This window comes from Apis laboriosa, unplaced genomic scaffold (genome assembly GCF_014066325.1).
Source record: "Apis laboriosa isolate Shangri-la unplaced genomic scaffold, ASM1406632v1 scaffold26_cov146, whole genome shotgun sequence".
NCBI lineage: Eukaryota > Metazoa > Arthropoda > Insecta > Hymenoptera > Apidae > Apis > Apis laboriosa.
In genome coordinates, this window is record NW_025222592.1 from 3,008,538 (window position 1) to 3,021,308 (window position 12,771).

Here is a 12,771-nt window from a genome sequence, read left to right on the forward strand (position 1 = left end):
ACACGTTGATAGATCTCGTCGATATCTCGATCGCTCCTTCCGAATATCAAGAGTGAATGAAATGCATTGACGTTTCATCAGAAATCAATTTTATAATAAAAAAAAAATAATAATAATAATAAGATTGCAAATTTACGATTCAAATTATATAAGAATCTTTAGAATTTTTCCAAGCTTTCAAAAAATCAAGACATGAATAGAAAAATCAAGACAATGAATAGAAAATTTTCTGAATTTATTCTCATTTTATTGTACAACAATTATTAATAGTTTTAAGATCTATTAAACTTGATGAAAAATAATCGGAGAGTTATTATGGTTACAATCTTTTCTGTAATTTTAATCAAACATAATATTCATTGCCTGAAACAGTTTCCACTAAAACCAATCTTTGCGAAATTATCTGCATTAATCTATCTATCTATTTGAAAATTAATTAATCCCATAATGATTTCTGTAACCCTTTGCGTACATCTCAAATTAAATAACTTGACTTTAAATTCCATTACATTAACGTAAACGAGGCAGTTACCACATTCGAAGCCATATTAGCCTCTATAGTGGTTGCGGCTAATATAGTTAAAAGATGAACGTGAATACGTACGAGCTAGCTTAGCTTTAAGCACAACGTATCCGCTTACCATCCCAAACGATCCAAGTTCGAATCCCTTTTATCGTGAACCAATTTTCTTCCATTTTCCATATTTTCTAAATCATCATTGCACTCCAAAACATTCATTTTCATTGTTAAAAGAATTTCCCAGATGTTTTTTCCACATTGTATATTTATTTATTCTCCGTTTCATCTTATAAAATTTCCTATAGAGAATTTACAATAAAGAAAAAATTATGTATGTATTATATACAATTTTGAAGAAAGTTTTTTAATGAAATTCCAAAAGGAATTCTCTTGTAATGGAAAAAAATTTAAAAACTGTAAAGAAAAAAGTTTATATTATTTGATTCAAGATGGAGGATATATCATGTCAGGATTTATTTATATAAATATATGATGTTGCAACATTGTATACCATTCTAAAAATCCTATAAAATTTCAAAGGAAATTCTTGAACGAAAAGAGAAGAGAAAGAAAGGAAAATAAAAAAGAAAAATGTGTTGTATGGTTTGATTCAAGATATAACACAAATCAAAATATACTCATGTTTATGTAAAGCCAAGAAAGGATCTAATAATCAGTATTTATAGTGTTGAATGCTACGTGTAAAATGGCAGAATGATGAATCGTATTTCCGTTAAACACGAATATTTGCCAACGTTATCTCTCGTTGCAAACAAGAGAGTCGATACAAGCCACAGAACGAGATATTCGTGCGTGTTCGAAGCTTTACTCCCTGGATTATGCCTCGATCCACGGGAAGTTAAACAGTTCTGGAGTAGTTCGCCTAAATGGGGCCGATAAATGCATGCGTGCATGTGCAAGCATGCGGGATGTGGTACTGAATTTAAATTGTCCTCGCCTGGCTTTGTTAGATATACATATGAGAGAAAAGAGGTTTAACTTCGAGGATACGTTATATATATATTAAATATATAATAAGTTTACGGAGAAAATTTAGATCAATGTGCGATTTATTTCGCGGTTAATCAAAATAATTTTCATTGCTTTCGAACAAGTTGAGGATAATGTTTATTTGAGAACGAACTAAAGATAGATATTATGTTTCCTCAATCTTTCACAATATCCTTTTCATTTTCATTTTCTAATTTTTCCTTCGAATAAAACTCCATCGAAATGGCTTTCTTCTGAATTTATCGAAACAATTTCTATTAGCAATTATCGACTCTTAAAAATGAGATAAAACTTCATTTTTGTGTAAAGTGACAACAATTTCTCGATCCCTCTCTAATTTTTCAGATTTATTCCAATCTTAAAAAAATTTTCCTCTCGCAATAATTTGCAGATTAGCAACGAAAATATTATCGCTCGATCAATCAATTTCGCAAAACTCAAATCCCCAAGAGAATTTGCTTAAAACCGTTTAAAGATCGACGTATCCTTTTTCTTGCCAAGGAACTCGAGTCGTAGGTATTTCAATCTCAAAGTCCGTATCACCGAGCTTCCCGATCCGAATCCGATGACTGGGGCCATCGATAAAACCTAATCCCCCTCCTGACGTTTACTTTGCGTGCCAGATAAAATTGTGTCTCCTTCCACACCCACCCCCGTTCGATCAGGCCGCTTGTTCGCTTCGTGATTGACGTCTTTTGCGAGCGTGTTTCCGTTTCACGCCCACTGTTCCTTGTCTTTGTGCTCTCTGAGAAGCAAAAGGGAAACATACTCCTACGGGCCATCTGACGTGTGTATGGAATGTCAATATATCCTGGTTGCTGAAGGGTTGCTTTTGTTAGATTTTTTTATAGATTTTAGAGGATGAGATTATTTCTTTGAGATCGGTGGTGGAAAACTTGGCTTAGAAGAAGATTTTCATGCTTGGTTATCTTTTTGTTCGAGTATCGTTAAGATTGTGATTTGGTGATTATTAATTCGTTGGGATGGAATTTTCGATGCTTATTGCTTATTTTCAATCAAACGAAAAAATAAATAAATATTTCAACAATTTAGAATTCGAGTATGTTTATAATTTAGGCATTAAATGAAAGCATTTTCAAATATTTCTACTCCCATAAAAATATCGTTAATTTTAAAATTTCATAAGACATGAATCATAAGATGCAAAAGAGTCAATAAATTGTTTAATTTTATCGTTTATTATCGTATAAAAATTTCGTTATAATTCGCCATTATTATATTAAATTTTGTGTAAAAAAAAATAATTTTGAAGAAATAAATGACACACGAGTTTTTCATCGAAAGAGTGTCCCTTTCGGAGAATTTATCTGACCACAGTTCAAGACGACACGAGCCAAGGAACCGGTAATTGTCTCGTAACTGGGAAAATAAATTCCTCGGGGCAGGTGTTGCCATTCCGCTAATTGTTCAGTTACGAGCTCTATTTTCCGAGCGTCATACGGTTAAAACGTTTGCCCAGACCTCAGTCTGGGAAAATATCACCAACTCTGTTACATTGTTTCAAATAATGGTTATCTTTATTTGTCGTGTATCGTTGATTTCAACTATCGCTGAAACATCTGCTAGAAACGTGGATTTTTTCGTACAAAAAATTTGAAAAAAAAAATTACATTGTTGAAAAAATTATTAAATAAATTGTTAAATAAAATTAAAAAACTTATTAAAGAAAAATTAATTAACTATTATCAGATAAATGAAATAAAGTGTTGATCAGAGAAGGACGTTATTGATTATACAACAATAGTATAGATCAATCAATGCTCAGACAGAAAAAAAAGTCAATTATAGTTAGTATAGGTATACTATAATTAAATGTCTATATTATTTGATAAATGCTATATTGATTTTCTGACTTATCTGATTTATCAATTATCTATACTATTTGTTTAACTTGCTTATTAAAATGAAATATATACCTCCATTATTTATTTTCTCTGATATTCATTTAATCTAAACATCATCATTCATTCCCTCTGATTCAATTGCTGTCAATCTTTTCTTAACTCTATATTCTCTCAATATTTTCTTATATTCTATCAATGACTATTAATAAATGGAGTAATCATAAAAAATAAACTTTTAAAATGAAATTTTCTTAAAAAAAAAAAAAAAACGACAAATTCAAATTATAACACATCCTCATAATATATTCTTCTGAACTAATCCAAACATCTACCAATAACTCATCCAATCATAAATCCTTCATCGACCTATTTTCTACTACCAATATCGAAAAGAAAGGCTCAGCGATCTTTCCACTCGACTTTGTTTCGAGGTTTGCCGTTTGATATCGCGTTTCACCGATAGGCAGCGGCCAATTTCCGGTCCAAGGCGAGCTGTCCGCCTCTTAAGCGTCCTGCAAGGACTTAAGACACTGCTAACAGCGCCAGGAAAGGCGATAAGGAAGATTCTCCCTGTCAGTTATCGATACCTCGCATCTGGAATTCCGGATCCGAATCCATCCTCCTCCACCTCCTCTCTTCACGCTATATTTTCCAAGCTTTATTACGGGAAATTGGAGTAATCTCGTTCGAATTAGAAATAATCGATCGAAGGACATCGATCGACAAATGGAACCGATAAGTAAATTATCCGTGGAACATTTGTGGAAATTTCTCTATTAAATTCCATCACGTGGAATGAGACGTTTGTATCGTTTGAATAGTTTTTTTTTTTTTTTTTTTTTGGTTTTGATAGTAGGAGAATATATATATGGGCAGCTTTTTGGAAAGAATTTTTATATTTTTATATTTTTATATAGAATTTTTATATAGAAAAATATATGGAAATGTAATGAAAATAAAGAAGAATATTCTAATAAACTCTATGCAATTTTATATATTTATCATAATTTTAGAAGATATTTATATTAAATCGGGATATTTGGAATAAAAAAAATTGTTAGATAAAGTTAAAAATCTTGAGTATTATCATTAAAAAAAAATCTTCTTTTAAAAAAATAAGAAGAAATTGTAATCAAATAAAAGAAAAATTTTTCAATTTGGAGAATTCAAATATTATTATTTTCGACAATTTGTAAAACAGCGTGGAAGAGACGGAATTTCCATTCGTCTATGATTTTATCCCATCAAATCTGAATATTCAATCGAATTTCCAGATAGTACTTCTCTTCTCTCTTTCAATGGGATGGGAAAGATGGGTCAATTTGCATCGATTTTAAATCTTCGTATAAAATTCACGAATCAAATGAAACTTCCTACCTGATCAATCGTTGATAAGTTAGAGGCTCGAATGGATCCAGATGGATTTTCTTAACTGGCGAAAACGAGCGATTATGTTCCTCGAAACAAACAGCGAGGCAATCTTTCTCGTAGCCAGCTGCTCGAGATTTTAATCTGCTTAACTCTCGAGTTTCACTGGATGAAGATAAAAGATAAAATATTAAGGATAAAAAATAAAATGGAATGGAAGAAGATAGAATGGAAAGATTACAGAAAACACACGAGACAATTTTACAAAAGAAATTTATTTGTGGATTAAAAAAAAAAAAAATCTGTACAATTATTTTGATAGTAAGTGGATAATTTTAATTACTCCCTTGAATAATTAAAATTTTATCCCAGAAGGTAAGAATTTCAATGTACTAAAAAATATAAATTAAAAAAATTTGCGAAAAATTGGATTAGAATAATTAATTAAGAAAAAAACATTTTATCATTAAAATTTAAATTTCTCAAGAGATTAAAGAGACACAGAAATAAGAAATTTATCCATTAAAATTAAAAAAAATTTTAAAATGTATATATCGAAATTCGTCTTCTTTCCTTTTTTCTCTTTTATTTTCGATCGATCGATGTTATATTTTCGAAACGGTTTTCGAGATTGGATCGGGAGTAAATCCATAATCGGCCGTCTCCGCGGAAAGAAGCGAAATTTGAATTTATATTGAAGTGAGAACGTCCTGTGATCTCTCTTACTTAATTCCGTTGTGTTTACGTATACATTGAATGCATATTCATGTTGGCGACATCCGTTGACAAAAATATGGACGACTTGAAATATTAAGGTTGAAATTCTCACGTCGCGAATCTCGTGCGAATTAATCCTTAGAAGGTGATGGAATAAAAAGTTGAAAAGTGGGATAGTTGCAAGGAGAGTCGATGAAAATTTGTTCTCATTTGGGTTAGTAAAATCTATTTTTCTTTTAATGGAAAATTTTATTAGCAAAAAAAAAAAAAAAAAATTGGTTGAAAGTACAAGTTGAAGCAATTTTAAATTTAATGGAAATATTTATGGACAAGGTAACAAACTTTAGGAAAGTAGCGTGGCCCCACTTTGGGAATATTAATATTGATTGAATTCAAAATTACTATTTGCTTGGCAAATTAGACATTGCTGTACATTATGTAAGTTTGTTATATCCGTCGAAATAATTTTAAACAGAAATGAAAATGTCAAGACAAATGGAAAGGGACAATCGTTTCTTAGACAAATAATTAAATAGAATACGTATAATCAGATTACTTGACAACTATTGATTAACTATTAGTCAGAGTTATCATAGATTGGACAAGTAATATAGATTAATTAATAGTCAGACAAGTAGAAAAAGCATATATTTATAACACTTATATGAACTTATATATATGAAAGTCTTATGCTACTTGTCTGACAGTGAATTGGCTATACTACTTATTGCTCTATTTACTGCTATTTACCTACATTATTTGTTCCATTATAACTCGCTGACACGATTCATACACTGTTCATTTTCCTTAAGCTATTTATTTAATCAAAAGATTTGTGATAATTCTTCATTCGTTCACGAATTTCTTAACCAAAAGCTGAATTTCCAGCGACGAAACAATAGGATGAAGGCGAATTTGCATCGAAATCGACTTCTGAGGCATGCACATTTAATTCCAAGTGGAATAGAATAAGAGAACCGAGAGAGAGAGAGAGAGAGAGAGAGAGAGGTATTCGAAGCTCCACGTTCATTTGTCTTCATTATCCTCTCATTATGACGTGGCTAAGGCCACTTTTCACGCATGCAACGACTCCGTTTCAAAATGGTTTCTGGTTTGGGTCAAAATGGAGAATCTTAATCCGGGTAGATCAGATGCGGGGAATTAGAGTGTAGAATCGTGGCATTTGGCGAGAAGCCTGCTTTATTTGACGAGCCTGTGCCAAGAAATTCTTTGAACCAAAGAACCGGCCTTTGAGACTCTTTATCAAAGGGATTAAACCCTTTTACGCGTTGGTGTATAAAAAACTGTTTTACAAAGAATTCGACGCCAGTTTTTCTTTTTTGCCCTCGTATGATTTGCGATACGTGATTTCAATTGTAATTATGGAATATTGATCACTCTCGAGGTATAAATCGTGAATTATCTGTCTTGTCAAAATTTACAAAATTTGTTTCTACGACGATACTTTTATGTACAATAGATATTCACATATGATAGATATTTTATATCATTATATTCTTTCTAAACACGAATGAAAAAATTATTAAGTCCATGTTTTATTACGATATCAAGCAAAAGGTTTTTTGTCTGTCGAGCAATGTGTTTTGGAGACGATTGACGTATCGACGTTTACGAGTTTATGGATGGAAACAAGTGTCGCCTCTCGTTTCGCTTCGAATATATCCGGTATTAACTCGATAGGGATTTTTGACAAGGGTAAAAAAAGGTAGGCTTATGCGCGCTAATTGGAATTGGAGTATCCATTGGAAATGCGTGAATAAATAATGAAGAAAATGGTAATTAAATGATATTAATTAAGAATCATAATAAGCAGATGTAAAAGATGAAATTAATTTTATAAGTGAAATTTATATCCAAATTAATAGGTCATATCGTTTCAGATATTTCTAACTAATTAAATTCTCTATTTTTTTTTTGTTTCATTTTCACTTGATTAATTTCAAATTAACAATACTTTCTAAATAAATACTTCATCCCTAAATCTTAATTAAAATACACATAACAAGATATATTATAAAAAAGTTATTTTTTAAAATATATCAAATAAAATATAAAGATCTACAATTTATTGTGACATCGTCAGATAAGTGAAATAAATCATGCACAATTGGCAAGTAGTATAAATCAACCGTCGATCAGCCTCAAAAATCTACCAAAGAAAACGTGAATTTATGGACGCAAAGAGGGTGAAATGGAATACATGGAAAGAGTATTTAACACGAGCTGGAAGAGCAGCGGAGACGTCCTCGGGGCGTGATAATCATTGAGTATCGATCACTGGCCGCCTATGACGCAACGTCTGCTTCGAGGAACTTCGAATTCGTCCAATCAGAGGGGACGACCGAGTGATGACCTCGTCCTTTCTAATCACCCCTTTGCGGGCTGATTTCATAGTATTCTCATGTATTATCGACAGAAACGTCGAAACTTGACGAGAAAAAATGGAGAAAAATAGAGGAGAAACGACCTTTCGACTCGTTCTCGAGAATTTAAGTTAAAAATTTGGATACTCGTCAGAATATTTTTCAAGAGTGTGTTCTGTCTAATTTCATCGTTGTAATAATGTAATTGCATTGAGGAACAGCAGCGAGCCGGATTCGAGATTCCTCAAACGGAAGCGGCGAGGATCGAGTACTTAACGAGGTATTTGTTTTACGTTATTGCAGGCCACTGTCCCAGAATCGCATGAACGCGCGGCGTTTGCGATACAACACGATTGATCTTCGTGGCACGCCTCCTCACGGCGTTTAAACAATATTTGACGATAAATATTGCGCCTCGTTGGCCATATGATCTTTGAAATAACAACAATTTCCACGTCCAATAATGGGAAAATGAATTTTGGAGCATGATAGTATACGATCGATTTAATCATCATTACTTATCTCAATATGATTACATTTTGTGTCACTATTTATTTACTTGTTCTATTTATTTGATATTGATGGGTTTGATCCACTTGTACGTTTGTGATTGATAGTCTATTATGTTTTGAAATTGTATTATTGTGACTCTTTTTTTTTGTCATTAATAGTTTATTGTCTAATCCATGTTACTTGTTTCATTACACCTATATATTTTCTACTTTGTATTCTGATCATGAATATATCTAATTCTAGATCATGGTTTATTCTAGTTAAATATGTTTGGCACATCTGATCCATGCTATTTGTTTCATTACAGCTATATATTTTCTACTTGTACTCTGTATTCTGATCATGAATATATTTAGAATATATCTAGATTATAGTTTATTCTAGTTAAATATGTTTGGCACATCTGATCCATGCTATTTGTTTCATTACATACAGCTATATGTTTTCTACTTGTATTCTGTATTCTGATCATGAATATATCTAATTCTAGATATATGGTTTATTTTTTCTATTTAAATATGTTTGACCTATCTTTTGGATCATTATTGGGATTAATTTAATTGATTGTGAATGAATTTGTTTTTTATGGAATAATTATTGAATTGCTGAAACACTGCATTTGGAAAATATGAGTTTTAAATAGTTATTATGTTTTAGAAAAATAATTCAAACAATATTTTATGGTATTCTGAAATATTCAGAAGGTAACTGAGATTGTTCTGAAATATTCCAAGAAAATCTATACAATTTCTATCATATTTTTAATGGTAGTAAAATATTTCACAATAAAGAAACTAGGTCATATTCCAATCAGATTTAATTATTTTATATTTTTTTTAAACTTCATCTAACTCATCAAACTAAATCTCTACGAGATAAAGCTGAATTTACTCCTTTAAAGAAATCAAATTATTAAAGAATTTAGCTCTAAAAGAACATTATTGTTTATCAGCACTTTCTACACGAAAATCAAATCACTGTTTCACCTACAAATTTTCATATCTCGACTTTTTGATCACTCTAACGTGCATTTTACGTGTTGATCAATCATTTAGATGTATCCATTATTTTTCCAATAATATGCACAATACTCCAATAATATGCAAGAGTCTCATTTCATTTGCATTTATTGATCTTGTAATGGCATATCTTGAAGGAACGAAATTCCATGATGAAATTGTAGAATTAATATAATTATTTATTATTACAGCGAATGTTGCACAAAAAGAAAAAAATAAATAATAGGATTGAAATACTATTAAATATTTAATCTTTTAACATAAAATTTTCATTTTCTTTTGATTGTGATTTACTGTTGGATGCGATCCAGACATGCTATTATTAGCTTTCAATCTTAATAATGTTTTTTTCTCTTTTTTTCTATTTTTTCTTATATTCTATTTAGGGAAAGGAAATATTAAAAATTTTTTTAAAAAATTTATGAAAAATTTAAATTTGAATAAATTTCCTTGTAAAACAGATTTAATAATACATCCATCTTATATTTCTTAAATAATTAATATTTTGAAGAATTGTAATATCGATGAATAAACGTTGAAACATGAAAGTAATAAGAATCATTTTCCTTTAATAACGAATTTACATATTTAATTATAAATTTTCTCTGCGCAGAATTCACAACGAAATCTTTGACAAGGAAAAATTAATTACTGATTGTAATTTAAATTTGTAATATTATCAATTTGTATTTGATGTAATCCATTTCAATTTTGTGGATTTAACAAGACAGGTTGCAGAGAATTAATCCAACCAATGTTCCAAGCTATGTAATTCCATGTCGAATTTTCTAAAATTTTTTTTTCACATTATTTACACATAAAAATTTTTTAACGTTCAATTTACTTTTTTCTAAGATTTCCTTTCTTACTTTTGATTGATATAATAAATAAAAAAGATTGTAATTATTAACTGATATTTTATTAACAAGAGTGACAATGGATTAAAGAATAATATTTATTATTTATTACTGTGGATATTTGTACATTTATGGAAAATTTAAATATGCAAAATATATTTCATCTAAAATTTATTGTTAATAGATGGAATAAATAATCAAATTCTTTAATCGTGTTCATAAAAATATTAATTTTAATTAAACATTCGTAGTTCTTTTATTATTTATACATTTTACTTTGTAAATTATGTAAAATTTCTTGTTGATCATTATATGTAATTATTATCAGGAAAGCAATTTAAAAAATTATTTTCATTTTTTCAAATTTTTATTTCAATTTTTTTTTTTTAAAACACCATAGACATAAATTTTAAACATTAATTCTATCAAAATAATTACAATTGTTAGAATTATCCAGTTATTTCAAATAAAATATTATTGTGTGTCAATGTTTGTTATAAATTAATTTAAGAAAAATGATTTTAAAAGATGATTTAAAAAGACAATTTCTCTTTTATTCTTTTTTCAGAAATATGTCAGCGAAGGGTCGATAGTTCGAGACTGCGTGCCAACGTGTGTGGAAAAGGGTGAGTACCTTGAATTTTCCATTTTCACCTATATTCAAAACCCATCTACAATCCTCACTTACAAATTTACAAACAAAAAAAAAAAAATTTGTGTCATATTTCATCTTTTTCTCTTCTATCCTTCTGTTTCTCTAAAAATATTTCATCCATCACTGGAAATGCAGAAAACATGTTACAGGAAATATCAACAAAATATGAATTTATATCGAACGAACAATTTGAAATATATGTCTTCAACTTTCGCGAGAAGAGAATTGTCAATTTTAAAATTTTTCCCAATTATCCCCGCGAAAAATTCTGCACTGCGTCAAATCATCAAATTAGCGCACATTTAAATGATAAATTCGAAAATTTTATCCAAGCGCCTCTAAAATTGTTAAAACCTATCAAAATGACACGTTTCTTCTCCATAACTTTATTTTGATTTCTTAAATTCTGCTCGTAACAAACTCAACAATATTAACAATAAAAATATAATGTACATCCACATCTTGAACAAGATAATAATATTAAAATAAAATGCATCGATAAATAAAATAAATAATTACTTAAACGTATACAGATATATTTTTTTATATTTTTGCTCACGTCATGAACATTTAAAGGATTTAAACAAATAAAAGGAATATCGACGAATAATTTGAGGGAGAAAAACGATTCCCAATTGATCAACGAACGAAATGCAAAATGCAAGAGGATACGAATGGTATAATCCTCGACGTAACTAAAGCAATTAATCTCTCCGTATTATAAATATTATTCCTCGAAACGCCAATGAAAATTATTCCCTCGAGGGTGGTGTCAGAACAATTTCATTCTCTATTATTGTTATTGTTATTTCACGATCGCGTCGGGCGTGCTCCCTCCTGTTTGATAACGCGATACAGCTGTTTTCGTAATTCCCGAGCTTTACGCCCCAATAATTTCCCGACTGTGGGTGGTGGTTGCGTCGAGGGATATTGGGGGTGGTGGATCGGAAGAGGAAATTAAACGGTAACTAAGCTGGAAGATCGGCGGATAAAGAATAAAATAACAATTTTCGTTTCACCTTTTTATTTATTTAATTCGAAATTTTTTTTTCGCCCGACGAGAAATGAAGAAACGATTGGTTTATTCTACTATATTGTTTATTCTCGCGTGGACCATCTTCTTAAAGATGAGATAGATAAGAAATAATAACGAAATGAATTTTGAGGTGATGATAATGTATCGTCGATCGGTTACTTGTGTGGTTATCATTGACTTATACTACTTGATCATCACCATTTATAAAATAGTTATCTTTTTATTGGTTTATTCCACTTATTTATCCTTTCCTCACTTGATCATCATGGAACTGTATCATCTTATCTTATCTTTTATGGCTTATTGTCTGAATATATTACTTATACTTATATCATTATATTAAGCCATTTTTGATTATTATTACTTTTGCTCATACTTTTGTATTACTTGACAGGTATTATTACCGAGCTGATTTGTATAAATATAATTGACTTGTACTACTTTTTTGTATCACTTGCTGACTCGTGGCAACATTAAAAGAGAAAAAAATAAAGGAAGAAAGAAAATTTGTAAAACAAACTTACTAATCACACTTTACTGTTGGATTAAAAAAAAAAAAAAAAAAGGTCGAATCGATTATCGACAAGTGTCCTTCGCTTCTGAATTTCCTAATTAAATCAGGTGTCGGGCAAACTTCGCCGGAAAGAAAGAAGTTAAAGAGATCTCGAACGAGCGAGGACCAGAAAAGAAAGAAAAAAGTGGGGTGGGGGAAGGAAAAGAAATAACGTGTCAGACGCGCGTAACGCGATTAGGGGTAGACGAGACGCTTTCGAAGTGAAAATCCAATTCGAAACTTTTGTGATCCCCTCGACAGGTAATAGAGCGT

At 30.2% G+C, this 12,771-nt stretch overlaps 1 protein-coding gene across 1 annotated transcript in view; it reads left to right on the plus strand.

Moving 5' to 3' along the window:
* The window catches only part of LOC122713894 (U-scoloptoxin(05)-Sm1a), a 111,465-nt gene that overhangs the window by 90,371 nt on the left and 8,323 nt on the right, over window positions 1-12,771 (plus strand). Inside the window, exon 3 of the mRNA XM_043934720.1 lies at window positions 10,823-10,880. Coding sequence (XP_043790655.1) covers window positions 10,823-10,880 — 58 coding nt within the window. The remainder of the gene's footprint in view (window positions 1-10,822; window positions 10,881-12,771) is intronic.